At 39.8% G+C, this 27,661-nt stretch overlaps 4 protein-coding genes across 4 annotated transcripts; 1 reads left to right on the forward strand and 3 right to left on the reverse strand.

Annotated features, from left to right (window-relative positions):
* Positions 1-945: 945 nt before the first annotated feature.
* PCOAH_00009250 (SICA antigen) lies at positions 946-6,065 on the reverse strand (the record flags this gene model as incomplete). Its single annotated transcript, XM_020057734.1, has 6 exons — positions 946-1,341; positions 2,052-2,437; positions 2,552-3,670; positions 3,820-4,630; positions 4,767-5,016; positions 5,251-6,065. 6 exons carry the CDS (start codon positions 6,063-6,065, stop codon positions 946-948), a joined length of 3,777 nt encoding a protein of 1,258 aa, XP_019913178.1.
* A 10,361-nt stretch (positions 6,066-16,426) lies between these two features.
* On the reverse strand, positions 16,427-19,294 carry PCOAH_00009260 (Uncharacterized protein; the record flags this gene model as incomplete). Its single annotated transcript, XM_020057735.1, has 1 exon — positions 16,427-19,294. The coding sequence occupies one exon, from the start codon at positions 19,292-19,294 to the stop codon at positions 16,427-16,429; it is 2,868 nt and encodes a 955-aa protein (XP_019913079.1).
* A 903-nt stretch (positions 19,295-20,197) lies between these two features.
* PCOAH_00009270 (T-complex protein 1) lies at positions 20,198-22,518 on the forward strand (the record flags this gene model as incomplete). The annotated part of the gene is made up of 2 exons (XM_020057736.1): positions 20,198-20,302; positions 20,887-22,518. The coding sequence occupies 2 exons, from the start codon at positions 20,198-20,200 to the stop codon at positions 22,516-22,518; spliced, it is 1,737 nt and encodes a 578-aa protein (XP_019913337.1).
* A 465-nt stretch (positions 22,519-22,983) lies between these two features.
* On the reverse strand, positions 22,984-27,514 carry PCOAH_00009280 (Uncharacterized protein; the record flags this gene model as incomplete). The annotated part of the gene is made up of 4 exons (XM_020057737.1): positions 22,984-23,020; positions 23,160-23,509; positions 23,609-23,697; positions 23,812-27,514. 4 exons carry the CDS (start codon positions 27,512-27,514, stop codon positions 22,984-22,986), a joined length of 4,179 nt encoding a protein of 1,392 aa, XP_019913230.1.
* Between the last annotated feature and the right edge of the window lie 147 nt (positions 27,515-27,661).

Below are 27,661 nucleotides of genomic sequence, written 5' to 3' on the forward strand. Positions count from 1 at the left end.
ACCCCCATGGAGAAAAAACAGAACAAGGAAAACAACGTAGGATAATATATGTCACTACCGTACAACATGGATAACCGGCGCAAGAGTTACGTGGATGACCCTTCCCTTCGCCTTCCAGCGCAGTACAGTCGTTTGATTTGATGTTTTTTTCTTATTTCTTTTAAGACCATACAGCAGGACTCCTCATTTGAGTTGATCCTAGTCTATGACATGTTAGGGGCTACCTTTTAGGAGACCCTTAACTAATGTTGCTTGTAGCATTAGGACAGATCCGCCACTGAGTGTGCCCCCCTCCCGTGCGCATTAGCATATACCCCTTTTTTTTTTTTTTTTTTTTTTTCTTTTTATTGTGTGTGTACGCATTCCATTTCTTTTTTTTTTTTAAATTTTTAGAGGGGTAAACGGATATATTTTTTTTTCTTTCATTTGTATACTTAAAAAAAACATAGGGGAAGATATTCCCAAAAAGGGCCGCGAAACAAGAAAAGAAAAAAGGGGCAGATCTTTTCGAAAAAAATATTTGGGCATTTAAAGAAAGATGGAAAAAATTTAGGAAGGTAAAAAACTATAACAAAAAAAAATTTCATGAACATATTTTGTATCTTCAATAAAAAAAATTATCCCAACCAATCAGAATAAAGTACGAAAAATTTTTTCTTTTTAATTTATATCAATTACACATGAACATGTAAAAAATTTAATACAAAACAAAAAAAAAAAACAAAAAAAAAAAACAAAAAAAAAAAAAACAAAAAAAAGAAAAATATATTTACTACACCCTAAACCCGGAATCTGAACTTGGAACACTTTCCTTAGAAACATCTTCCTCAGGAAGGAAGTATTCCCTCTCTAAACCCGGAATCTTAACATGGAACCTGTTCCGCAGAAAATTCATCCTTCCCAACATCAACCCTAAACGCGGAATCTGAACTTGCAACCTGTTCCTTACGGAAAAAAGTCTTCCTCCCTAAACCCGGAATATGAACTTAGAACCTTCTCTTTAGGAGCATTTTCTTCTTCTATAAAGCCGGAACCCATAAATTCTTGAACCAAAATTTCAAAAAAGTCCTCCTGAACCAGTTTGGTGTCCCCCTTTTGACATTCGTCTAAGACTTCTAAATGAATATCAATAATGGTACGACGACCTACACCACGCTTACCAACTTGTTTCCTTCTTTTCTGTGGTGTTGATCTTGGTTGTTTTCGTTCCCTTACTAAGGTATATTCATGTGGACCATCCTGCTGATCCACGTAATCAAGAGGTTGTTCTTCTAAAGGAGGACCACGTATTTGAGGAGCTCTTCTGTAACGCTTTCTTCCCTTACCAAGCATTCCAAAGTACTAAAGAAAAAAAAAGGAAAGGGTTGTTAGGGGTGGTAGTGTGGAAGGAAGATTGTTAAAGTGATAGGTTGTAGGGAGGTTGTTAGGGTGGAAGGAAGTGTTGTTAGGGTGGAAGGAAGTGTTGTTAGGGTGGAAGGAAGTGTTGTTAGGGTGGAAGGAAGTGTTGTTAGGGTGGAAGGAAGTGTTGTTAGGGTGGAAGGTGGAAGGAAGGAATGTTGTTAGCGTGGTGGTAGGAAGGTTGTTAGGTGGGTTGTTAGGTGGGTTGTTAGGTGGTAGGTGGGTTGTTAGGTGGTAGGTGGGTTGTTAGGTGGTAGGTGGGTTGTTAGGTGGTAGGTGGGTTGTTAGGTGGTAGGTGGGTTGTTAGGTGGTAGGTGGGTTGTTAGGTGGTAGGTGGGTTGTTAGGTGGTAGGTGGGTTGTTAGGTGGTAGGTGGGTTGTTAGGGGTGGAAGGAAGGAATGGTATAAGGAAGGGAGTTAAAGGAGGGTCTGAGGAGGCAGGAACGAAGGTGGGTGTACGGAAGGAAGGGAAGGACTGTTAGGGGTGGTAGGTGGAATGGAAGGAAGAAATAAATGAAGGAAGAATAAAGGAAGAAGGTAGTTAAGAAGAAATGTTCTTATTATTATCAGAAGAACTGTTATGATAAAAGAAAGGATATGTGTTTTGTGCATATATATATATGTTCCCTATGATAAGTGTATCTATTTTTTTACCTTGGTAAGAAGATAACCAATAACGACAGTTCCAATGAAGACAGGGATTAAGGGAATAGAGGGGATGGTAGAGTCCCCTATATTCTCTTCATCCCTGGTTCCAGGTTGAATTCGGGGTGATGGATTATGTATTGCAGTTTTCGTTGATGGAAATGCTTTTCCTGAGCTTATACCCCCTGATGTTAATTCCGGCGTTGGGGGAGATGCACTAACTTTCATTTCATTATCCGGTGCCTGTGGAGTATGAGGAGTTGATGCGGCCGGACTCCCTTCTCCTACAGTGGGAACCGATATGTCTACCTTCGGGCGTGATATATCCACTTTGGGAACCTTTATATCTATTTGTGGATCTTTTAGGTCAACCGTCCCTTGAGGATTACTATCATCTACAGCGTTTGGAGCGATAGGAAGGGCGACGGGGAGACCGGTAGAATCTTCGTGGACAGGAGTGACAGAAGAAGAAGGAAGGTGAGCTGTACCTTCAGCTACATTAACATTACCTGGTGAACTACCTGCTCTACCAACAGGACCAACCCCTCCAGGTTTAGCTTCCTGGTCCTCATCAGGAAGAGCAACGGATGGTTCTGTTGATAGCGGATCACCATCTCCGTCCAGACTAAGACATTTCATAGCTTCCTCCCCGTCACCATCTACCTGTCCACTAGCACACTGCTCCTTAGTAGGTTTCTTTTTAGGAGATGTTGTACTCTTACCTGTGTCCTCTGTTTGAGCAGTGTCCTTCGTCCCTGCTGGTTTTGGTTGTGGTTTCTCTGGTATGGGTACTGCGTGTGCTGGTTTCTCTGAGTCACTTTTTTTTGTTCCTTTTTCTTGACTTTCCTCACCCCCTTTCTCCTCCTTACCGTCGGAGGCGGGGAGTGATGGACCAAAGTCTAAGAGAGACTGCTTCTTCATCTCTACCTTCTTCTTCACTTCTTTAATTTTATCTCCAAAATTTCCTTGATCTGCTTTCAATATATTCACTATTTCGGATCCCTCCTTCAATTCCTCCATGAATTCATTTAATGCTGCATTTGCATTATTATCCCAATTAGCATTATCCTTTCGACTTAGCTTTACATTACTGAGCTTATTCCCTCCTCCTTTACACCATCCTTTTGTGTCTACGTCGTCCATCTTTCTCCCACATTTCCCCCCTTGCATCCATTTCATTATTAAGTTCAACATATCGTTGCCATCCCTCCACAGATTCTTAATAGACAGGTATGCACAGTTTGCATATTTCTCTGTACCTGGTAATGTATCTTTCATACTGTGCATTCCTGTGAAGACATACTTAATAACTTCACTCGGAACACAATGATCTCTCACATACATTAACCAGATATTTAATAAATCGCACTTCCCTACGCATGCTTTCCTTTGGCCCGTGTGTGTGGAACTATTTTTTTCACAATAATATGGGTTATTATTCACCATCAGTAAGTTCTTTAACAGAACTTTGCAAAATTCTTGGTACCTGCCCATATTACCTTTGTCCTCATCCTTAATTTCATCACACCAAGGAAACAACATCTCTAGTTTACTGTACTTATAGTCCTTACTATCTTCCTTCTCAGTTGGATTATTGGAGAACTTCGTGAACAGCTCATCCCACTGTGCTGTACATTAATGGAAAAATATAAATGCAATATACATTCATGCATCCATGTTCTTCTAATATTTAATTCTACCATTACCATAAGGATTATTACATGAATGATTCATACTCCCTTTGAACAGGAGGAAATATTTCAAATTTGGAGTATACCTTCCTCCCCCTCCTCAAAATTTGCACTTGCACATTCCCCTGTGAGGATGCTTGGTGGTGGGGTTCTTTGTCTCTGTATTTCTTTGTTTATTTCCTCTTCAATTTTATTAATACCCTGCAATTTCCCTTCCTTTATTTTAAGGAATAAATTCTTTTGACTTTCCCCTGTTATATATGTTCCATTTTCCACTACTTCCTGCACTTCCTTCATTTCCTTCCCTTCTGTCCATTCCTGTGCTCTATTTTCTCCCTTTTCCTTATTCTTTTTTTTTTCTTTGGTAACCCTTGAATTCATGCACCACGGTGCATTATTAGTTTTGCTTAGATTCCCATAGCCTGCAACAACGGATTCTTTCTCTTCAATCCATTGCGCTACTCTTTCCCCAATTAGTTTTGTTCCTATTCTTACTTCTTCGAAATTCATCCATGCACATTTTCCATAACTGTCAGGAACCCCCAATGCTGCCCTCTGTGGTTCTGTTACTCTTAATGCGTAGTCCAAATAATCTTCGAACCAGCAGTACTTCTTGAATACTTTGAACATGGCTACAGATCCTACAATACACCTCATAAATGCCTTTTCCTTCTCTTCCTCTTCATTTCCCTTTACTCCATCCATACCCTCTGTTCTTAACCCTTGCATAAAATAAAATATTTTCATTAAATTCTTGCACATTGATTTATGGTTATCCTCAATTTGAATTTCATCTTCCAGGTCGTTCTCACAGAACTCTTTTATTATTTCATCCTCCTTACTCAACGCATTTATTAGTTTTTCTGACATTCCTCTTAAATCATCCCATATTTTTTTCTATAAAATAGGAAAAGTGAGGTTCCCACTTATTAGCAATTATCTTCCATATACATTGTACTCCTTTTTGTTCTAATATGTTCCAAATAATATACACTCCTCACACAGAATTTCCATCTAATTTCATGAGAATTACGAATCCCTCATCATCCCAAATGCCCCTTCTTTCTATCCATTTTACTAGGAAATCTGTAAATGGATCCCCCATAGGCCCCACTTCTACATTCGGTTCTAGTGAAAGACTTGTTTTTTGCCCATCTCCTGGTGATCCTGTTGGACTTCTTGTTGTTGACACTGGAATCACTCCATTCGACATATCATCAGTGCCCGGAAGAGCTGCATCTGTACCGAATGTCATAATTACGGCACCACCATGTTCTATTGACCTACAGGAAGGACGGGGGAAAAAAAGATGAAAACAGAGAATGAGAGAGAACAGAAAATACTTTTTTTTATACTTTTTTTTTTCTTTTTTTTCTCGTACAACTACTTTTATAAAGCATATATATATATGTGTGTCTACATAGATATATATGAATATACATATATATGCATACGGTATATATATACATATGTGTGTAGACACACACACACATATACATAAATAATCGTAACCATACCCTCCACCTGCAACAGGCGTTATTGTCATTCCGCTCGGTTTTCCTCGCGTGAGAGTAAATACATATTCCCCCCCACTTTGAAAACCATTGAAAGTTTTATTGTTTGATCCAGGTTCTGCACTACGTGCAACATTCCCTGCTTCGTTCGAAGGTTGTTGATTTGATTGTTGGTGATCATTCATTGTTGTTCTTAGACCTGAAGTCCTCATACCGTTATTACTATTACCCGAAAGACCTAATTTGGTTAGAGGATCATCCTGCCCCGGACATTGTTTCTGAGGTGTTATGTTTGTATTTATTAAATTCATAACTTCATTATTTCCCTTTATAGAACTATAAATAGTGTTCAGCACATTGAGATTACCATTCACTATATCCATAGCACCTAACTCCTTATATTCACACACATTACATGTACCCGGCCTACTAAATGTTGCGCCCATACTCTTCATTGCATTGTATACATTCTCCACAACACGGTTCTTATCACAGTGATCAGATATGTACATGGCTCTCCATAAGTTCAGTGTCGTGCAGTGCACATAATCCCTCAATACTTCCTCAGCACTTCTGCTTTCACATGGAATTTTGCTCATTTCTTTTATTTTCCATAAATTCTGCAATATGAATGTGCATACTTTTTTCTCCTGATCTGTCTCGCCTATGTTTTCACATGTTGCTTCAGTAATTACATCCTTATCATACTTCTTCGTCATTCCTTTAACAATTTCTTGAATCCACTTCCCTATTTTTAGGAATAATTGTGTCTGTAAATTAGGAATAATATTTTTATATGTATTCTCCGTACATTTCATATTTATTATTATTACAGAAAAATAATATAGATTGGGGCAAGGACGTGTTCTTATTGTTCACATAGCCCTTATTATATTGTTATACCTCCGCTGCGCCTGAGCTTCTCCAATGGGACTTGTTATCGTGCAACCATTTCTTCTTCAACTGTTCAAATACTACATCTTTCTGCATTTTTTACCACCACCACTTATTCAACAATGGAATCGTTACTTATTGAATTAGGAAGTAATACATCATTGAGTATTGTGTGTAGTGCATTTTCCTTCCTCATCTATATTATTATTTTATAACTTTCCCCTCTATGAATACAAAGTTACCTCTTCCTTTTTTTTCCTTCTCTACTTTTACTTTCTCTTTTTCCTTATTCATCTTTTAGGAGGAACATTATTGTTGTACATATATTTTATATGTATATATATATGTATTCCTTTCTGTCGTCATCATGTAGCACATTATTCCTTTCGTGATATTATTCGCTCTTTTTTTTTATTTTGTTTTTTATACAACTTTTACACTTGCTTCAAAAGAATGTTCTTTGTAGGAAGGTGCCCTTTGCATGCGCATTTGCTCTCACAAATTAATGTTCCAAAAAAATTGTGCACAAAGAAAAATAGCTACAACAAATTATTGTCAGAAGAAAATATTACTAAACACGAAATTCCCAAATATATAATTTTTAAATGGAAGTTGCCATTAGCACATTGCGAATAAATGAATTATGAAAAAATGAAGTGCGCAAGGAACTGAACTGTGGAGAACAAGTGTCGCCGTAATGGAATTCTCACCTGCAATAAGGAAAAATTTTTTTTGCTCAACTAAACTGGTATACCACTGTATAAATACTCTCTCCCGTGTATATACCCATCCCAAAATTTTGCATTTTTTTTTTTTTTTTTTTTTTCCGAACGAACGAATATGAAATAAGAAAGAAATAAATTATAGGGCGAAGTTACATTCTATTATCCTTCACTATTTATTCATATATGTTTTATACAACTTATTTGTTCTGCATGAATAATTCCCAAAGGTGAATTTCCTTTTTTTTTTCTTCTCTTTTCTCCTCCCACTGAATTTTCTTTTGTGCAAAATTAAAAGGAACTGTCAAAATAAATAAATTGCCATGTGCGGAACCTGTGAAGGAATAGAACCACGAGGAATTTTTCTCCAAAAAAAAAGAATGTTCACTGAATTTTGTAACAGAAATTTGTTTACAAAATTGTTATAAAGTAATTTTATTAAAGGAATTACCACGGAAATTATTTCCCATGGACCTGCTAGAAGTATCTACTCTAAAGAAGTGTGTCAGGAAGGAAGTTCGTAGAAATTGCCCGGAGGCTTAAAAAATGTAATTGTGCCCATAGCACTATTCTACATGTAAAACACCGCACGAAAAGTCATAACGGAACATTCTTTCAGAATTGTTAGAATATATAACAAAATCATATAACGCGGATTACACTGTAATCATCGTACTTACATTAATCCACTATAAATGCGAACATGAACATTATTCTTATCCTCTGTCCTGCCAGTATGGAACGTCTTTAATGTGCAATTACTATTAGTATGTATCAGTTCCTCCTCCAGGTTGGAAGGAATTTTTTACCTTCTTAGATCTTACTGTCATACTTTCTATAATAGAACCCACATAAAAATATTCACCGTGGTCTTTTATTTTGTACTATGGTTCCTCCCGCCTTTATATATTCTTTTTACGGTATATTTATTATTTTCACTTAAAATTTAGAGTTTTTCAACTACTCCACTTATCTATGTGCAACTGCCACCTCCGTTCCCATTACTCTATATGTGTCTACAGATATATTATTATACATATTATTCCTTGTGCTCCTATTTGAGTAGTTCTTACTTCTACTAGAATTAAAACTAGGGAAGTGGAACCCAGTACTCTTTAAAATTTTTTTATTTATATTACAGGAATATGGGCGCTTACTATTATAAAATTTTTAGGATGCCCTATATTATCATTCTCCCAAGAAATTAATGTGAGCGTACTCCATTTCCTCTATGCTTAATAATGGAAGTACATGAATGGAAGGAATATTGACAGCACCCAGGGACCTATGCGGTCAGTCTAATGAGACCATTGTTCCTTCGTATGTGTTACTAGTCACATCATACCTACAGTTCCTATGATACTTACTGACCCCTCTAAGAGGAGTACACCATATGCATCATTATCCCGTACATGTGTACTCCATCGCACATAATCTATTATGCAGTCCTATGTGCTCCATAATATATCCACGCCCCCGTCCACTTATAATACGTACACAACCGAATTTGTACATTTTCACCTGTTCTATGTCTCTATATATGTAGTTCTTGCACATATATGCCCTTAGTGTAACGCAACAGATGCCTCCCATAATTTTAATATCAGTAATAATCCCCCTCCCTTCCTTCCTCTTTTTCCTTCAATCATTTTTTTCCTTCCTAAGGAGACAAATTAAATGTTGTTTACACAGTATAGAGTAACAAATTGTGTATGTCTCCGTGCTGGACACATACAGACCTTTCTACCCAAAAGAGGACTTTGTCAGTCTCCACATACATGATTTCTAGTGCTATGAACATTTTTACATTGTAATACCACACTTCCGTTAAGTAGTTTATGATATTACACCAGCTTCCTCCTACTAGGTACATTATTTCTTTATGTGAATAGTCCACTCTTTCCTGCTATGTTCCCTTTATTTGAAAGAAATAGCTGAAACGTGCGCACATTCCTTACCCTCCTGGATTATTAATGCATGGCAATTCATTCCAACGTCCACCACTTTGTGCCCACTGTTCCCTACCTTCACATTACGCCATAATGTCCACACTACGCCGTATGCGAAAGAATTTCACCTCACGGATGAATTTACAAGGTATACAGGTGTCCTACCTATAGTAGCCTATTGTAGTCTGCTCTTACGAATGTGCAAGCGCATCATTATGCAATAGTATTTGTGTGACCGTTCTTCCTTCCAAATGTTTATCGAACTTCAAAAAAGTTAGTTCATCCTTCATGTAGGGGAGAGCACCAATATCAGCATACTCCCCTTTTCTTCCCTGGCCCCCTATATTTTTGTTCATCATTCTATTACCGCCTGGTAACTCATAGTAATTATTATTCGTCCCATTATTTGTCCCAACCGTGTTGACATTTAACTAAAGTTTACCCCTTTCCCCCTCTCCTTTTAAAATGGCAAACTTCTATTCAGGGAAAATTTTCTTATCCTTTTGACCCTTAACCAACCCCCTCCTTAAACCTTTCCCCAAACGTCCCTTAACCTTTTTATTCCTAAACCTTCTAAGTACACAATTTGTGCATAGTACATGGTAACATATATTATTTTTCGAAAGTTCCTAAAATGTAAATCAGAAAGAAGAAAAGGAAAAGAATAAAAAATTAAAGGAGTTACACCAATATGTGAAATATAAAATGGGCCCAAATGAAGGAGAAGGTTAGCTCAAATGATATAGTGTAGTACACATTCAGGGTGAGTGAGTTACATAGAACTTACATGTAAGAAAGAGAGGGAGGAGAAGGGAAGAATTTATTGTTGCAGAACAATCAGGAAGAAAAAAAGAGAAAAAAAGAAGAAAAAAGTACACCACGGAAAGTACTACTATAAGGGTGTGCACATTTCTTTTTCTTTAAATATAATAAACACAATTTTCTGTATTATACACTTCCTTCCTTTTATTTCATAAACATACCGTCCCACTATGAAATATAACTAAATGTGTGTATTGGGGAAGGAATAAAATTCTATATATATGAACTGTATTATGCACGAGTGAACAATTCCTTAAGAACCCTCTTCAGAAGGAAGAAAAGATAAATTAATAGTAGGAACAGAATTCCTTATGAAAAGGCAGGAATCACATTATTATTACATATATATATAGAACCACAGAGGTGTATAAATAATAGTATAACTTTCCGAACAATCGTACACAATCCAGTAATATAATAAATGAATATAGAATATATAAGAAGTTTCGATTCCCTCCTTCTATTTTATTATTCTTATATATTTGCTCCTATTTTTACATTTAATATATACCTGTCATAATTTAATACATGTGTATGGTATATTACTGGAATTCAGGAATTAAGGAATATGTTTATTCCTTAAAGAAGTAAAAATTTGCTATTCACCCATATTCAATATAAAACAAGTAGGAATCTTAAATATGTATTCTCCGTAAATATATATGAAGAACACAGCTTAAAATAAATTAATTATATAGGAATATATACATTTCTGTATGAACCATGTCAACGGTAAGGAGAAACATTGGGGGTTGCTCCTCCCTCTGTGCAATATGATTAAGTACATGAAGGAGCACATATACATATATATATTCCACACTCCTCTTCCTCCTTCCTTGCTTTGCCAACATTTATTCACCTTTATAGAAAGTTAATTTAAAGGAATTACCTTCACATAAAGATTTCTATGATAAATTCGAAAGGGGAGGAGGCAGCCAAGGAGAGTGCACAGATGGTTGCGATGGAAATATAAGGAGCCTCGAGGATTTAAGAAGTAGTATGGAAGCTCATGCTGACAAAATTGAAAAGACGGTGCGCTGTGTGTGCAAAATGTATGAGGACAGGAATGAGTTAAAAGGTGAGCCCTGCTATTTCCTCTATTATTGGATAGGGAGTATATTACCTAAGAATCCTACAGGGGCAACCTTCATGGGTAACCTAAGTTATATTTGTTCAACACTAATGATGACTATATTTAAGGATCATGGCTGTAAAAACATATGCGACACTATTGAAGAAGATCTTTTCAATCACAGAAAAACCATATTTGATTATTCCTACGATTATAATTATGTAAAAGGGAGTGTACAGGGAGGTGCGTCAGACTGTAAAGATAAGTGGTCGAGTTACTTGCAAGGAATCGTTGCAGCATGTGAGGCTGTGAATCGTGATTGTCACAATATAACGAGTAATAATAAAGCATATTGTACCATCTTCAGCAGTAGGTACGGGGCATACTGTGACATGATCCAAGTTCTAAAAGAGGAATGTGAATCACAAACTGCAATAGAAGAAGAAAAAACATCATGTCCTCCTGCGGACGAAAAACCACAAATCATGCCTGATTCCATTCCCTTATCTGCAGTAGACCAAGCCGTTCGTTCCGCCACCACCACCACTGCTCTTTCTTCTATCTTTGTCACCTTAGCAACAATAGGTGCCCCTTACCTTTTATATAAGGTAAAATATTACAAATATAATTACAATTATAATTAAAATTCAAATATTAAAAATATAATTCTTCACCACCCCTAACAACCCACCTACCACCCAACCACCTAACAATGTTTCTTTGCTTCAGTATAAACCATGGTCTTCTTGGTTTGGTAACCACTCTACTGGAAATAGCGCAGGAAGAAGGAGCAACAGAAGGAAGGGAAGATCAACTGGACGCATATTTGATGCGTCCACGGAAGACAACTTAACAGAATATTCAACGGACGCTTCAACAATAGATAAATCTACAGGAGAAGATTCTACCACACTACATTCTACCGCATATACTACACCGTCTACCAGGGGAGGGAGAACAAGAGCAAGTAATATGCCAGGTCATCACCGAAATATAGGGTATCAGCGTACGTAACATCCAAGGGGAAGGAACGTGTCTCTTTCATTAATTATAAAAAATATGCATTGTCCCCCTTTTAAGGTACATAAATGATTGTGCAATTCATGTAGTTTATACAGTGTGTAAGAAATAAAATGACATTTTCCTTTCTTTTTTCTCACTGCACTTTTTTTCTCCTTTTTTTCTTCTCTTTTCATTATACTGAAGTGTTCATGCATATATGAGTACTGAATATAAATGAAAAACTTCTTCCCATTTCATTTTTACCTGTTCATAATTAACTTACTTAAGATTCAACATGTTCATTCATTCTGTTATATAATTTTTTAACTTCATAAACTTTTTTTTTTTGTTTTTTTAAAATACATGAATATTTCTTTAAAGAAGGTCCGCACCTTTTTCTTTTTCTTTCTTTTTTTCCTCGTTGGTTAGCATAACCATTGGGTTCATTTTTTTTTTTTTTTTAAAAGAAGCGTGTACGGTGTGTGGCAATGGGGAAAGTATGGAGAAAAAAAAAGAAAAAGAAAAAAAAAAAAAAAAACAGGGGAATGAACACATTAATATGTAGGTAATGTAACATGAATTAAAAGGTAAGGAGTAAAGTAGTTCAAATAGTACATAATATATGGACATCGAACATAGGTGAGTTACATAAAACATATCCACCGAATTTTAAAGGGAAAGAACAGAAAAAGGGGGGAAGGAAATAAAATGGAATTGTTATTACTACTAAGCAATCTTCAAGGAGTGGGGTGGGTTTACTATAAAAATATATTCTTATAGGGAGTAGGTAAATTTCCTTTTTTCTTTTTTCTTTCCTTTTTTTTTTTTTTGTGCATTTCCATGAACACAATTCCTTCGTATTATATTTACTTCTATATATTCCTTATAAGTTACACGCTCCCTTTACTAAATATGAATAAGTGTATGTATATTCCATACGCAAAAACATTTATAATGCACTCATCTTGAGAAGGATACAAAAGGAGAGAGAAGGAATTATAATTATGGAATAATCATAAAAAGAGGAAAACGGTATAGCACAATATATTCTTATATTGTGATGTGTGCACATATATATCTTCTCCTTTACATATGTAACTAATGCAATTATTTATAACGTGCGCCTTTATGTTATAAGTGTACGTTCTTCCTATTACATATGAATAAATGTATACACATGTATATAAAAGGAAAGAGTACCTTGCACATATGTGAACTGCATACTACATATATGTGTTAACAATTTTTAAGAACAATCCTTCAAAAAAAGGGGGAAACATGAATTTATAGTTCCTGTTGAAATTTTTGCTCAAAAGAAGAAAAATTGCGTTCCCTTCCCCATACACATAACAATTGGAAATGGTAAAAAAGTAGTATGATATTACTAATAATTCACTACAAAATGTCCCCCAAAGGAAGTATATAATAGGGTACATGAATATGGAATAAGCAAGGAACATCTATTTCCATGCTTTACTCCTCATTCTGTTAATTTCAATACATATATTTATTCCTACATTTCTATGCCTTAAATTATATGTGCATAAAACACTTTTGATACATATGTGTATAACGATTTCGATGCATACATATGTGTGTATATTTCATTATCATTGCTTTAAGAATTAAAGTATATTATAAAGGAAGGAATAAAAATTTCAATATTGACATTCATACAACAAATCAAACAGGCAAAAATAAACAAAATTTTGCATACCTTCCTTACACTTCCCCTTTTTAATATAAGGAATGAAAGGAACTCTGAAATAAATTTATTGTACACTAAGGAAATATATTGAACAATGGGGCCGGTATCACAGTCATTAAAGGTCCGTCTTCCTTAGAACCCTTTCCTTCCTTCCTTTTCCTCAATATGAATAATGATTTATTTATAATATATACATTACTTTCTATGCAATAATACACACGCAATATGAATTCGGAAGAAATAGATCCTTAGGGATACGGTCTCATGTATTCAATTTCTTCCTGGATTACATTTGTAGGAACAACTTTCAAGGCAGTTACATTCAACAATTTATTTCTATAACTTCCTTGAACAAAGCGAAGTAAACTGTGAAGATGGTTGCGCGAAGGAAATAAAGAATTATCTGAGCATATCCAATAGGGGGAGTAGTTATATTCCGCAAAACGATATTGATAAAATTAAAAAAGCAGTATGCTACGTTGACAAAATGTATAAATGGAAGGATAGCTTATTTAGTAGTAATCGTTGTCATTTTTTGTACTTCTGGATAGGGCATGAATTATCTAGAAGCCTCATTAGGAAGGAACATTTCGGGAGCGTCCTACAGTTTATTTGTACATTAATACAGGGTGCAAATTGGGACTCGACATGTAAACTTTATTGCACTAATAATATTGATGATGGAACTCATAAACACATGAAGACAATATTTGATTTCCTCCATGATTATAACACCATATATACTCTTACACGGGAGCATAGGAACACATGTAATGAGAAATATAAGAACTACCTCGAAGAAATTAAATCAGCCTATGGTGCTGTGGATGCATATTGTACTAAAAAACAGGGCGATGATTACTGTAGGCAATATTGGACAGATAGTAGGAAAAGTAAAATTCAGCAGAACCTTTTAAATCTGGAGTGTGCTCCAAAACCTACAAAAGAAGAAAAAACGACATGTCCCCAAGAAGCTGAAGAACCACGGAACTGCGCTTCCACCATCCACCCAACTAACAACCATCCTTCCACCACCACCACTGCTCTTTCTTCTATCTTTGTCACCTTAGCAACAATTGGTGCTCCATTCCTTCTATATAAAGTAAGCATCCAAAATTTTCAAAATTTAAAAATAAAAAAAATTGAAATATTTAACCATATTATTAATATTCTACCACCCTTAACAACCTTCCTTCCACCTACCACCCCTAACAACCTTTCCTTCCAACTACCACCACCGCTAACAACCCACCTAACAACCCACCAATCACCACCCCATCAACCCATCAACCCACCTACCACCTAACAACCATTCCTTCCACCTACCACATCTAACAACACCTTCCTACCACCACGCTAACAACACCTTCCTTCTCTTTCAGTATAAACCATGGTCTTCTTGGTTTCGTAACCACACTTCTGGAAATGGAAGGAGCGGAAGAAGTAATAGAAGAAGAAGATCCACCAGGAATGAATTCGATACACTAGCGGAAGGCGCTTCAACTGTGGACTTTACAGGAAGTTCGGAAGGAAGTTCCATACTTGATTCCCCCACAGTACATTCCTCTGCTGCTGCCGCATACACAAGACAGCTTAACAGAGGAAGAGAAGGAAAAGCAGGAGCGAATAATAGTACGCTGGGTCACCGGAACAATGTAGGTTACGGTCGCATGTAACATCATTCTATATGTAAAACCTGAAAAAAGAATGTTTCCTTCCCCGAGGGAAAATATGTACAATGCCATAATTTATACTGTATAAGAAGCAGAATGACACTTCCTCTTTCAATCTTTTTGTTGTTCTTTTTTTTTTTTTCTTTTTTTTTTTCTAATTTTAATTATTTTTTTCCTTCTGTAACGTTAATTCACAAAACCCTTTTTTAAATATTTCCATTTGCAATTCCATTTTCAATTTTTACCTTTTTAAAAAAGGGGGGGGATGCATATTTTGTATACTTACACAGTGGTGAGAGCGTGAGAGCCACCACACCCTTTTTATTGTGTGTGGATGCTAATTCCTTGGCAACAATTGCGTCAGGAACCTCATAAGCAAAATTGTCTAAGAGTGAAGTTGTGGATGCTAATCCTTGGATTAGTGTTTGACGAATGTGTGAAATGGAAGGGAAGAGAAAACATATGTGTGTGTATTTGATAAAGGAATTGTATATTTGAGATCATTTATTACAAAATATTTGAAAAAAGCAAAGTGGTGTGTAGTGTTATACTTCACACTTTATATTATGCTTATACTTAAGAAAAGATAAGCATCCTCAGGAGAAAACCGCATTTTTGAACATTCCTGTATTTGTCAAATTTAATAAATCTTGTTTTGTAAACATGTGACCAAGAGGTCTATTTTTAATTTTTCCGTTTTTTTTAGAGAATATATGATGTAATATTAATATTATATTATGACTGTGCAAACCTTCAATGCACGCTTAAATGATAAGGATATAAATAAATTTTCGTTTAAGTGTTGATCCTCGAGAATTTTATTAGACTATGTGTTCTTTTTTTTTTTTTTAGTTTATACGCATATATATTATAAATTCTGTATGTAGGAACCATTGTTTTGTAACAAACAACCAATTGAACATAATATTCGTTTAATTCATCATCACCATTTGCTTTTTTCTAAATGGACTTTTTTTCTTTTCCTAACATTTTTGATTTTTATGTGAATGTTGAAGTGTCCAAAAAAAAATAATCCTCCCGAAAACGCGCATCTTAAAAAAAAAGAACAAATGTGCTATAATCGGAAGATTATAATTTTTAATCCACATAGTGTAAAAAATTATGAAGGGACCATAAAAAAAAAAATTAATACACAGTAAAATGATCAACACTAAACAACATAAAAAAAAAAAAAAAACTGCCACTCACACAGCATCGTTCCGCTGCGGTGTTTGAATATCTGTAGAGGTGGGCATGACGAGGGGGATGGATTGGACTGTGCCCTAGGGTTGCCCTTTGAGAGAAGGAATTATTTTTTTTTTTTTTGCTTCCTTTTCTTAGTAGTAAAAGTGCTGATAAAAAAGCATCGTCAACTCGTCGAGTTCTTCCTTGCCCACTCCGTTTTCCAAAGTGAGGAACTCCTCCTCTGCCTTCCGGATGTTTGCCATTTCTTCGGAAGGAATCAATTCAACCTTGTGCCGTCCAAGTGCAGCTGCAATGACGTAGATAATGGACTCGTATATTATTTTTTTAAATGGTAACAGAGGCTTGCCAAAAGAAAATGTTTGGCAGACATTGAAAATAGTGGACGCAATCGGGTGGATGATTTTGGGCATATGCTGCGAAACATTTCGTAAGAATTCGTTTTTCCTATCCCGCTCCACTTCAGTTGGACACTTGGGGATGACAAAATCACTCCTCTGAAAATAGTAAACGGTATACTTTGAGATGATGCCTGTGAGGATGTCCCAAAGGACTACATAAAGGGACATGTCTTCGTACGCGCTGCACTTTTCTGTGCTGTAGGTGTACTTATTTTGCCACTTCACCTGCTGCACCCGTTTTTCGTCATCTGAGGATTCGCCCTCCTCCTCGATGGGATCTCCGGGACATTCCCCGTCCCTGCTTCCGCCGTATTCCCCTGCGAACAGGAACGGCGGCATGCATCTATTGAATGCCTCGTTGTACTGCTCGCTGATTTTTTCCTTCTTCTTTATCAACAGATTCTGCAGCTTCGTATTGTCCTCGTCAGTGTCCGAGGCTGGGGCGTTTTCGCCACCACCCGCGGTAGCGTTTTTGTCACCATACGAGGAAGTATCTTCGTTTCCGCCATCAGCCGAGGCATCATCATTCCTTTTTTCATCAACCGGGACAGTATCTTCTTTTTCCTTATCACTCTGGACAGTACGCTCCTTTTCTTCATCACCCAGGGCAGCGTCTTCCTCTTTACCTTCCATGCCGTCGCTTATGGCCCCCATGGCCTCGGCCTCATCGTCTTTAGGTGAATCCTCACCTTCATTGGCCTGGGAGATCCTCTCCATTGCCCTCCCTCTGCTGGGTGAGCTCAGCAAAACGATTCGCCTCCCTCTCCTCTCCCGGTCGTGCTTTAGGTTAATTTCACTCATCCGCTGCGCGGCGCATACGCGAACATCACTCTCAGTCTTCTCTTGCATCGCTGCCTTCTTCTCCACCTGTTCAGCTTCCTTTTCCTCTGTTTGTTCTACCTTCTTCGCTTCCTTTACCATTTCCGTCTTCTTCTTTTCTTCCGGTTCCTCCTCCTTCCCCTCGTAGTCAAACCCGATAACCTTGTTCGAATCGAAAAGTGTCTTCCCTAAGATGTCCTCAAAGAAGTGTTTACGGTTGGTAAAAATGCACTGTCTGACTTGTTCATACACCTCGGTTATTTCGCCATCAGAGGGATTCCTCTCACCTAAGGCTTCTTTGTATATCGTTCCTTCCACCTCCTTATCACTAGCGTATTGAGGTTTTACGGATAGTTCGTTGGTCCCTTCACCTGGCCCCCTCCTCATGGTTGTTTCGTCCCATTCTGGAGGTACACGGGGGTGAACATTCCCCTTATGCTCGTTCTCACCCGATAGGGAATCTTCACACAGAATGTCCCCACTAGGAGGACAATCCCCCCCTTGTGTAGTACCCACATGGCTGGTCTCCATGGAGGTCCCAGCCACACTACAGACATCCACCCGTTCGTTTCTGTAGTATTCAAACGTTTGGATGTCCTCATTAAATGTGACGTTTTTGCACTTATTGGCTTTTCCCTGTTCCCGTTTTGGACAACTATCCACCTTCCTGTTGGTGAGGCCTTTCTCTGCCTTCACTTGGTCATACCCTCCGAGTGATTCCTCCAAGGGAAGAATTACAATTTCATTTCCATCTCGCTCATTGGATGTTTCACCTAGTGCGTGGTTACTCACCATGTGGTTAGAGATGACCTCCCCATTGGAAGAATTTCCCTCTGGAGATTCCTCCGTTACTTTCTCTTCACTGTCTTCACATCCCTCTTGCTTTTCCACGATGATTGGAAAGAGGGCCTTCCTCAACTGATGGGTCTTCTGACTATCCCCATCCTTTACCGTTCTAATGGTGCATACTTTGCCCTCATCATTCGTTGATTCCTTCTTGTCTTCTCCATTTATGTCCGCCTTTCCCCCCCCGGGCTTCAGAAATATTTTGTTGCCCTGAATGTACACGAGCTCTAAATTGTTGAGAAGTACATTAATGTCGTGAAATTTAAAAATTGGGAAGAAGGTTAGGAACATGATGTATATTAACTGGCATTTGGTCTTAAGGTTGGTTTTCCCTTGCTTTCCCCCCTTGGCGTTATTCCCATTCTTTGCGATTTCCTTGAGCAGGTGCAGGTTGTAATTCATACAGCTGGCGGAACAGAACAAGTCGTAGTATTCCCTTAAATAAATGTTCTTACTTTTCGCGTCTATTTTGTACTTGCCCTTGTTGGGGTTGTTTAGGAAGATATTGTCACACGCATAGAAGCCACACTTGTTGAAGCTCCTGCGGTTTATGCAGACGTCGATTAGGTTGCTCTTGGAGAAGTAGAGAACGATTAGGTTGTTCAGGAAGATCAGCAGATTTTTTATAAAAATGTCTTTGCTGGTTTTTATTTCGTTGTCTGCGTTTAGGTTTAGGCTCTCCCCTGAGCAGGGGCGATCTTCCTGGTGGTCACTCTGCACATCAGTACGGTGCTCATCGTCTACAACCGTGTTTATGTACGCGCTCACCTCCTCTACATTAAAAAAATCATCAAAGAATAGCTTCTCCTGTTTCTTCTTGGGAACCCTTATGTATATGAGCAACGTTTCGAGTTTCCGGTGGAAGATCTTTGCTAAGTTGTTCAGCTTTGCCTCCCTCTCAAGGAGGTTTTTCTTTTTCCTGATTTGTGCATTCATTCTGTGTGAGTTGTCAGTGGGCAGCGGGTGGCAGGGTCAAATGTGGGCGACCCCTCACTCGACATGCCAAGCTATATTCATTCACGACATGTGTTACCTTATCACCCGGTTATAGTGGCTGCCCCCGAGAAGAGTTTGCCTCGCGGGGGACAGCAGTTCTGTAGTGACGCAGCCTTCAAGTGAAGGGACATCTCAAATGGGCATGCTACAATTTGGCAGATGGCGGGAAATAATTCTGACAGAAAAAAGAAAATAAATTTCCCAATAGGTGGGAAATAAAATTGACAAATGGTGGTCCAGTAATTGTGACCAATGGGGAAGGCAAAAAGTTGACGTAAAAAAAAAAAAAAAAAAAAAAAGGGCTGCATGCGGACGGTCGTTTTGTGGTCACGTACACGACCGCGATCAACCCATGTGGGAGCTTCACATGCGCGCTCCTATTTTTGGCACGCCAGCGTCGTAGGCGTTTTTCTGCATCGACATTCCGCTGGATGGATGAGCCCCCTGCGTGTAGAACTCCGACCATGACTGTAGAAAGGTCCCCCTTCCTTGTTGGAATACTCCTGCAGTTCATCCAACGTACAGGGAAAAAAAAAAAAAAGGGTAAAGGCTGCCACAACGCACCGTAGCACCTATGCATGGGGATGCCCGTTATTTTTTTGCTCTCTTTGTGTGACACTTGGGGCATTTCCCCCTTCTTCGCATGCCCATACATGTATGCGAATAGGCACCATGTGGTACCGCAATGGGGTAATAACATCCATAATACATGAACTGCTTTTACCCCCCTGCACCCGGTGCACGTATCCCTGTGCCTAGAGCCATCCCGGAGGTTGCGCCCTACAAGGCGAGAGAAAAAAAAAAAAAATGTAACAGAGAAAGAATGATAAGGAAAAAAAAAACATGAACTTTGCTATCTTAAAAAAAAAGAAAAAAATATATGAACTTTTCTATCTTAAAAAAATAAAAGAAATTAACGAACATTGCAACGCGCAGCAATCGTCAAAAGTAGATGGCATAGAGACCCTGTGAGGAAGTTCCACATTCATTGTTTCTTTCCGACAGACGATCTTGCGGAAGAGAATTAACAAATCAGGAGGGGAACGCGGAGCAGCAACTACTCCCGGGAGGAAAGTGTACCCTTGTAGATATTCCTACCCGTGTGAGTAGGCACATTTATGTTGTACATACGCATGGTATTCCAACTTCCGTATAGGGTGTCCCTCACCTCATTCCAGTGCTGCACAGTCTCAGGTGTGCCACAAGGAAATTCCCACCAGGCGCAGTTGGCCCGCAAGTTGACGGTGTGGCAGACCGAACTGTGATATATCGGTTGCGCTGTACGTATACACACGTAGGGAAGAGCTTCTTCCGCTCAGTTTTCCTTCCATCCCTCAGTGAGGCTACAGTCGTGAAGATCACCAAACATGGTAAGTACTCCTTGGAGACGCACTAATATGTGGTGTTTCCCTCACCTTGAGCATGCGTAGAGCAAGTTGAGGGAACTCACGCAGGTTGGTCATCTCCCCCCTGCGGATGTGCCCACAAGTAGTTTTCCCCATAATGTCACTTCCTAATTGCGTTCCCTTCAGTTCGCGAACAAGCACGGATTCAACTCCGTCCTGAAGGACGGGTACCGCATCGTGAAGAACAACGAGGACGCCATCCTCAAGAACATTGAAGCGTGCAAGGAAATCTGTGGGATTATCCAAACGTCACTTGGACCCAAGAGCATGAACAAGCTAATCATTAACCACATCAACAAGAAGGTGGTCTCCAGTGACTGCATCACTATCCTAAAGGACCTTGAGATAAACCACCCGGTGGTTAACATATTGAGGAAGCTATCCGAGACGATGAACTATGAGTACGGAGATTTCACCAACTACGTTTTTACCTTAACAACAGAGATGCTGGATAAAGCTAGCCATTTGATTCAGCAGGGATTCAACATCAATGACATTTTAACTGGGTTCATTTTAGGGTACAAAGAAATCGAAAGAATTATTTCTTCCGAATTGGTTGCCTATAAAATGGAAAACTTCTCCGATGAGAAGGAAATTAAAAAGGTTATTAAATCCGTCATGGTTACTAAGAATCTGACGAACAACTTTGACTTTATCACCACCCTGTTAGCTCAATGTATAGCTACGTTAATGCCAGAAGAGAAGGTGGAGCTTTTCGATGTAGACAATATCAGAATATCAAAGCTGAATGGAGGGAATTTAATCGATTCTCAGTTAATCATGGGGATGGTAATAACTAGAGACACACATGGGATCGTTAAGAGGAAAGAAAATGCCAACGTCATTGTGCTGAACTGTGGATTGGAAGCAGCCACGACGGAGACGAAAGGCACAGTACTACTGAACAACGCACAGGAGTTGCTCAACTTTACCAAAGGGGAGGAAGACCAAATGAAGAAAATAATTGGAAATATAAAAAAGGAAGGAGTTGATGTGATCATTGTTAATGGAGCTATTTCGGACATCGCACAACATTTCTGTGACGCAGAACAAATCATGACGTTGAAAATTCCATCTAAATTTGAGACCTTAAGATTATGTAAGCTTCTTAACATAACCTCTCTGGTCAAGTTAGGTGTCCCAAAACCGGAAGAGATCGGAAAGGCCTCCTCCATATATGTGTCTGAAATTGCCTCCAAAAAAGTAACCATCATTAATTCGATGAATAAAAAGGTTAGTACTATTATACTCAGGGGGGCCACGTATAACCTACTGGATGAAGTCGAACGGTGCATTCACGACGGGATCAACGCCATAAAAAATGCCATCAAGGGGAACACCTTCGTCTATGGTGGGGGTTGCATCGAAGTTCAGCTATGTGAGCATCTTAAAAAATACGCTCACCAGTTAAAGGGCGTGCACAACTACAGCGTTAAAGTTTTTGCAGAATCCTTCCTGGTCGTCCCACGGATCTTAGCCACCAACTGTGGGTACAATAGCACAGATGTCCTGAACCAACTCATTAATGAACACAACAAGGGGAACACCCATATGTGTGTGAATATAAACAAGGACTCCTTCATCACCTCTGCCAAGGATAACTGCATTTATGATAACCTCAAGTGCAAGAAGTATGCTATCGATTTGGCCATGGATGCCCTGCAGACCATTCTTAAGATCGACCAGATTATCTTGGCCAAGCCCGCCGGCGGTCCTAAACCGCGCGACAAAAACCCGGACTACGACGACGCCTTCTAAGTGGATGAGCGGTTACGCGTTGACCGGGGAAGCAGCGAAGTAGTGAAGTAGCGAAGCGATATTTCCAATCCGCTGAGCTACGCTTCTTATCCACCCAGCTGGATAACTGCTCCTCCGGCCCGCCTACACCTTCGTGCCTACCACTCGACGAGGCGCCCCTTATCACGTGTACATTTTTACACAATTTGAAGGAAACTTAGGTTAAGTTTAGCACTAACCAACGTAGTGGAAAAAAAAAAAAAAAAAATATACATATATATATACACAACAGTAGCGCAACGCAATCGGGGCGAACTAAAAATCGAATGCGGTGCTATATAAGCATGTACCGATAAAGACGGGGGCAATCCATTTGCCTTTCCTTTAATTAAGCAGTCTTTTGTGCATGGTTGGGAGTCCAATGGAGAGGAGAAAAAAAAAAAATACATCACATGGCGCAACGGTCATATATCACACCGCGTTGCGTCAGCACTTTGGTATAATGCACTTGAGGCCCATAATCCTGCAAAAAAAAAAAAAAAAAAAAAATAGGAAAATAGGTAATCAGATGATTTCACACCCTTTGTTAGAGGTACGTTGAGGGGGGGAGAAACCCACTGACACGCGCTACTACACAGTGCCACGCGTGGTGACCCTCTTACCATGACTTGTTGCTTCCATCCCACAAGTTCCTACTCAGGTCAACTATAATCTTGTTGGCTGCCCTGAAGTCATTCGCATTAAGTGCGTTAACCATATTTATGATGCTGTCATTTATTTGCTCATTAAACGACCCAGTGTCGAGTTTATCGAACAGTTCGTGCACCTTGATTGAGATGTCTTCTGCCTTTTTCTTTATCGGCTCCTGTGACATGTACCCATTGAGGAAACTACTTATTGTCTTCTTAACATTGTCTATGTTGCTTCTTCCCATGAACACGCCCTTCTGTTCCTTCGTGGCGGTCTGTATCTTCTTGTTTTCGTTCGCCGTGGAGGTGGTCGTGGATCCGAGCTGCGCCGGGGGGGAGGATGCGTAGGAATCGTATTATGAAAGTGGAGTCGAAAAGCAGTGACGTGATTAATGTCGGTTAACCACCTCTCCCGTGCGTACCTGTTGGGTCGTCGTGGGGATTGGCCATGGGACCGGCATTCCGGGGGTGACAGTCAAAGCGCCCGCTATTGGGGATGTCGTGCTGAGACCTGCAAATGGGGGGGATACACACACACAAATGGAGAAGGTATGCGCTACAGGTTGACCGCTACACATATAGCAGTTCGCACCGCGTTACATGCACTGTTTTTCATGCGCCTAACCTGATGAAGGGGGGCCACTTGACTGGCCGACCTTGCTCGTACTGTCCTGGAAAGAAGTGCCAAAACTATTCGGCTGCATGCCGGGAGGGCTCACTGCCCCTCCGTAAGGAGCCTGCTGATCCGTGCACTCCCTCTTGAGAAACGGTTGGCCAGAGTTATCCTGCTGGAAGGACATACTATTCAGATTAGACGGATTAGAGGAGACGGACAGATTTCTATTTGCGGGTGGGACAGGTGCGATATTTTGCATGGAGGGGAAACTACGGTTGTTTATTTGGTTCGCTTGTGAAGGTGTGGGAGCAGCAGGGGGGGGATTTCCACCGGGTTGAATTCGTCTCTGGTTGGCATAGGGTTGCGTGGAAAACATGGGTCCTCCTACTGGACCTCCGGTTGGTGTGGTCTGCTTCTGATTATCCTGCTCTGATTTGATCCCCTGTGGTGCGCTAAAATTTGATAGGTTCGACATGGAAGCGTAGGAAGGGGGGGAGGTACCAATTGGACATGTACTGGAGGGTGGTGGTGGTCCTGGGGGGGGCATCATGTATGATGAAGACATAGTGCTAATGGATGGAGGCTTCACTGGATTGACGTTCCCTAGAGGAAAATTCTTAGAAGATGTGCTTGTGAAGGATGCGCGTTGGGGTGGAGGGGCACCTATAACATGTGTATTAAATTTGTTGGACGGCATGGAAGAGTAACCCATGTGAGTGGAATGCGAAGGTGAGGACTGCATGGGCATTTGCCCTGGCATCGGAGGGGGGACAATCATGGAGGTGGCACTCTTAGTGGGGGAAAAGACCTTGGACTGAGTAGAATTCAAACTACCACCCATGACATTGGACTTAAATTGTGGGTTCTGATTACACTGCTGATAATTTTGGTTAAGCATACCACCCACAATTGTCGATTTTACATGTAACACTTGGAAAGGAGACATGGGAGGTTTGACTTGATGACACAGCATATGTGCACCACTGTTGAAAATACGGTCCCTCAGGATTAGGCTCTCCTCAGTTTGATCTTCCTGCGTTAGACACAAGAACGTCATGGCAGCTTTCAATCGACCCGAATTGGCCAACAGCTCTGCGTACTGATTAATTTTCCTATTCATAATAGCATTGAACATTTCATGTTTTGTAGCCATTTTTAAGACGGTCATTTTTTCTACCATGTCTTGGAGTACATTGAGTAGAGAGTTTTGGGTCGATGGCATGTCATTCCAGATTTCTACCGTCTGATCAAAGTTAGATGCACATAGGTAGCAAATGGACGCTGCCCTTATGTCGAACTTTTCATTCTGCAACCTCTTAGCTAGTGTTTCACAGAGGTTATTAAAGTTGGCCTTATTTAATGCGTATGTGCATAGAATGGAGAGAGCTTCTCCCCAGGAGGAGAGATCGATCTGTTGAACTAGCATCTCCAGCTGGTCGTCCAAAATGTAATTTAAGCTTCTCATAAAGGTACTGTTCTGTTTGTTAATGTATAAGGTTTTTGTTTTATGCCAGAGTTGTTCACCTCCAAAGGAGGATAGGAATAAGGCATCTGCCATTCGGTTCTTGTGTAGACATAACTCTACTGCCGTTTCGATGTTTCCCACCAGGACACATTCCTTAATGATGGCCTCTATGCCGGAGTTCCAATTCGTTTTGTCATTCGTTTCATTCTTATCTTTGCTTCCGCCAAATACATCTTCATCTTCTTCATCATCGTCTGCCACTCCTCCAATCAAACTGGCAATTCTTCCCATTCCTTTTTTCTTCCCTTTATCCTTTTTGTCAACTTTATCTGCCTTCTGCTGGGATTCCTGCGGTTGTTCCTTCTGTTGCTTCTCCGCTTGGTTGGTTTCCTCATTCTCTTTCCTCTCGCCGAGCTCTCTAAAAAACTTCTCCGGGTCGACATCGAATGATGAGTTGAAGTTTTGCAAGTTGTCTATTACCATGGGGGAGGCACCACCTGCACCAGCGGCTCCGGTGGGCAAAATGCTTGGGTCCATTCCTCCTGCTCCACCAGCCATATATCCACCATTCATATGTGTATAGTTTGCTGCCCCTGGCATTAATCCCGCCGCGGAGGGATCCATCATGCTATCTGGAGCGAGCACATTGGAGGTAGAGTTTTTGGCTAACATTTTTTCCTTCTCCTCTTCAGCCAATTTGTTAAAAATAAAACCTGGTTTCTTTCCCGTGCTGTCTTCAATTTTCTGTACAATTTCGTTCATGTCATAACCGAGATGCTTAACAATTCCTTCCTTCTGTGACGTGCACAGGAGTTGCAAAATCCTCCAGGTCAGCTTCTCATACTCGTCCTCCGTGTTGGCTATTTTACTTTCGCAAAACTCGAAGTAGTTCCCGCTGGCAATGTACTTTTCGAATTTGTCTGCCTCGGAAATGAGCTCCAATTCGGTGGAATAAATGTGGCACTTGATGGGGAACTTACCTTCAGCGGCAACACTGCCAACGGAGCTGACACCGCTAATGTCTGTTCCATCCGATGGTCCCTGCTTGGTGGGTTCCACCCCCGTGGTGTTATCAAAGCAGCAGATCTTCCCGCCGAACCCGAAGGTAATCCCCGCGTCCTTCCTGTAAAAATTGGGGACATACTTGCTAGTCATCTTCATCCCATTGTTAATCGAATTTATTTGAATGGTATCCATATTCGTAGCGGAAGCAAACATGTCTGGAATGAAGGGAGACCACTTGGAGTAAATATTATTGGCAGAGTTGTTCACCTCGTTGTAAACGTCAAAGTTGTTGTTGCTTAGGTACCAGCATTTCGTTGTGTCCTTCCCGGAAGAAATCAACAAATTAGTGTCAATGCTGCTGAAGCTTATGTCGTTGATCCCTTTCGAATGTCCTATAATTTCCTTGATGGGGTAATTTGCGTTTCTCAAATCCCAGAGTTGTAAGCAGGGGCTCTTCTCATCGTCATAGGCAACTAAAATTTGGGTTGGTTGATTAGCTAGCCATGCGAGCGATGAAGTTTTTGTTCTACTGTGTGGATCCCTAAAACTGACAGCGGCTTTTTTTATTTTCAAATCCCAGATGACCGTGTTGCCATTGTTTGAGGAGGTAGCCAAAATGTGTGACACTTTCTTGTTCCAATTCAGACACGTAATTTTTTGTAAATTATTTTTGTCCAAATAAGGATCATACGAAGTTGGGGAGTAAATATTTTCAATGTCTGTGATGAATAGCTGCCCATCATTTCCTCCTGTTGCTATTAAATGGTTCTTGTGTTTATTACACTCCAGACAATTTATGGACCCTTCATGCACATTTGCCTTGCTCAGTATAAACTGTTCGTGGGTTGGTTTTTCTGCAAACAAATTTTGTGCATTCAATAGAATTACATCTCCATTGGTTAGTCCACCAACTATTATTCCCTTCCGCAACTCATATTCACCTTCCGACTCGAGGAAGTTACTACTGTTTATCCATTCGAAGCTAGTCACATACTCATTGGTACCTTTCTTCTTTCCACTTTTTTCACTTTTCAGTGCCTCCTCAAAGTTTAGCTTACTCACTATTTCTAAGTTTCTACCATCGCTATTTAGGTTAATATCCAGCAGGTACACGTAGTTGTTTAGGTTGCTTCCGTTGGAGTAGAGGAGGTTGTGCGAGGTGAAACAGGTCAGGTAGTTCTTGTGCTCCTTAAAGGGGCACCAGTCGAAGTTGCCGCTGATGTTGATGCTTTTCAGCGCCATCTTTGTTGCAGCGGGGTACAGGTAGTGGGACGGGCAAGATCAAAACAGGGATCGGGGAGTGCTTGTATGGGGAAGATGCCTCGACACGAAGCCGCCGTGCACCGAGGCTGCAACTTGGTGAAGCCTTAACGGGGCAACGTTTCAATA

Source organism: Plasmodium coatneyi, chromosome 4 (assembly GCF_001680005.1).
Source record: "Plasmodium coatneyi strain Hackeri chromosome 4, complete sequence".
NCBI lineage: Eukaryota > Apicomplexa > Aconoidasida > Haemosporida > Plasmodiidae > Plasmodium > Plasmodium coatneyi.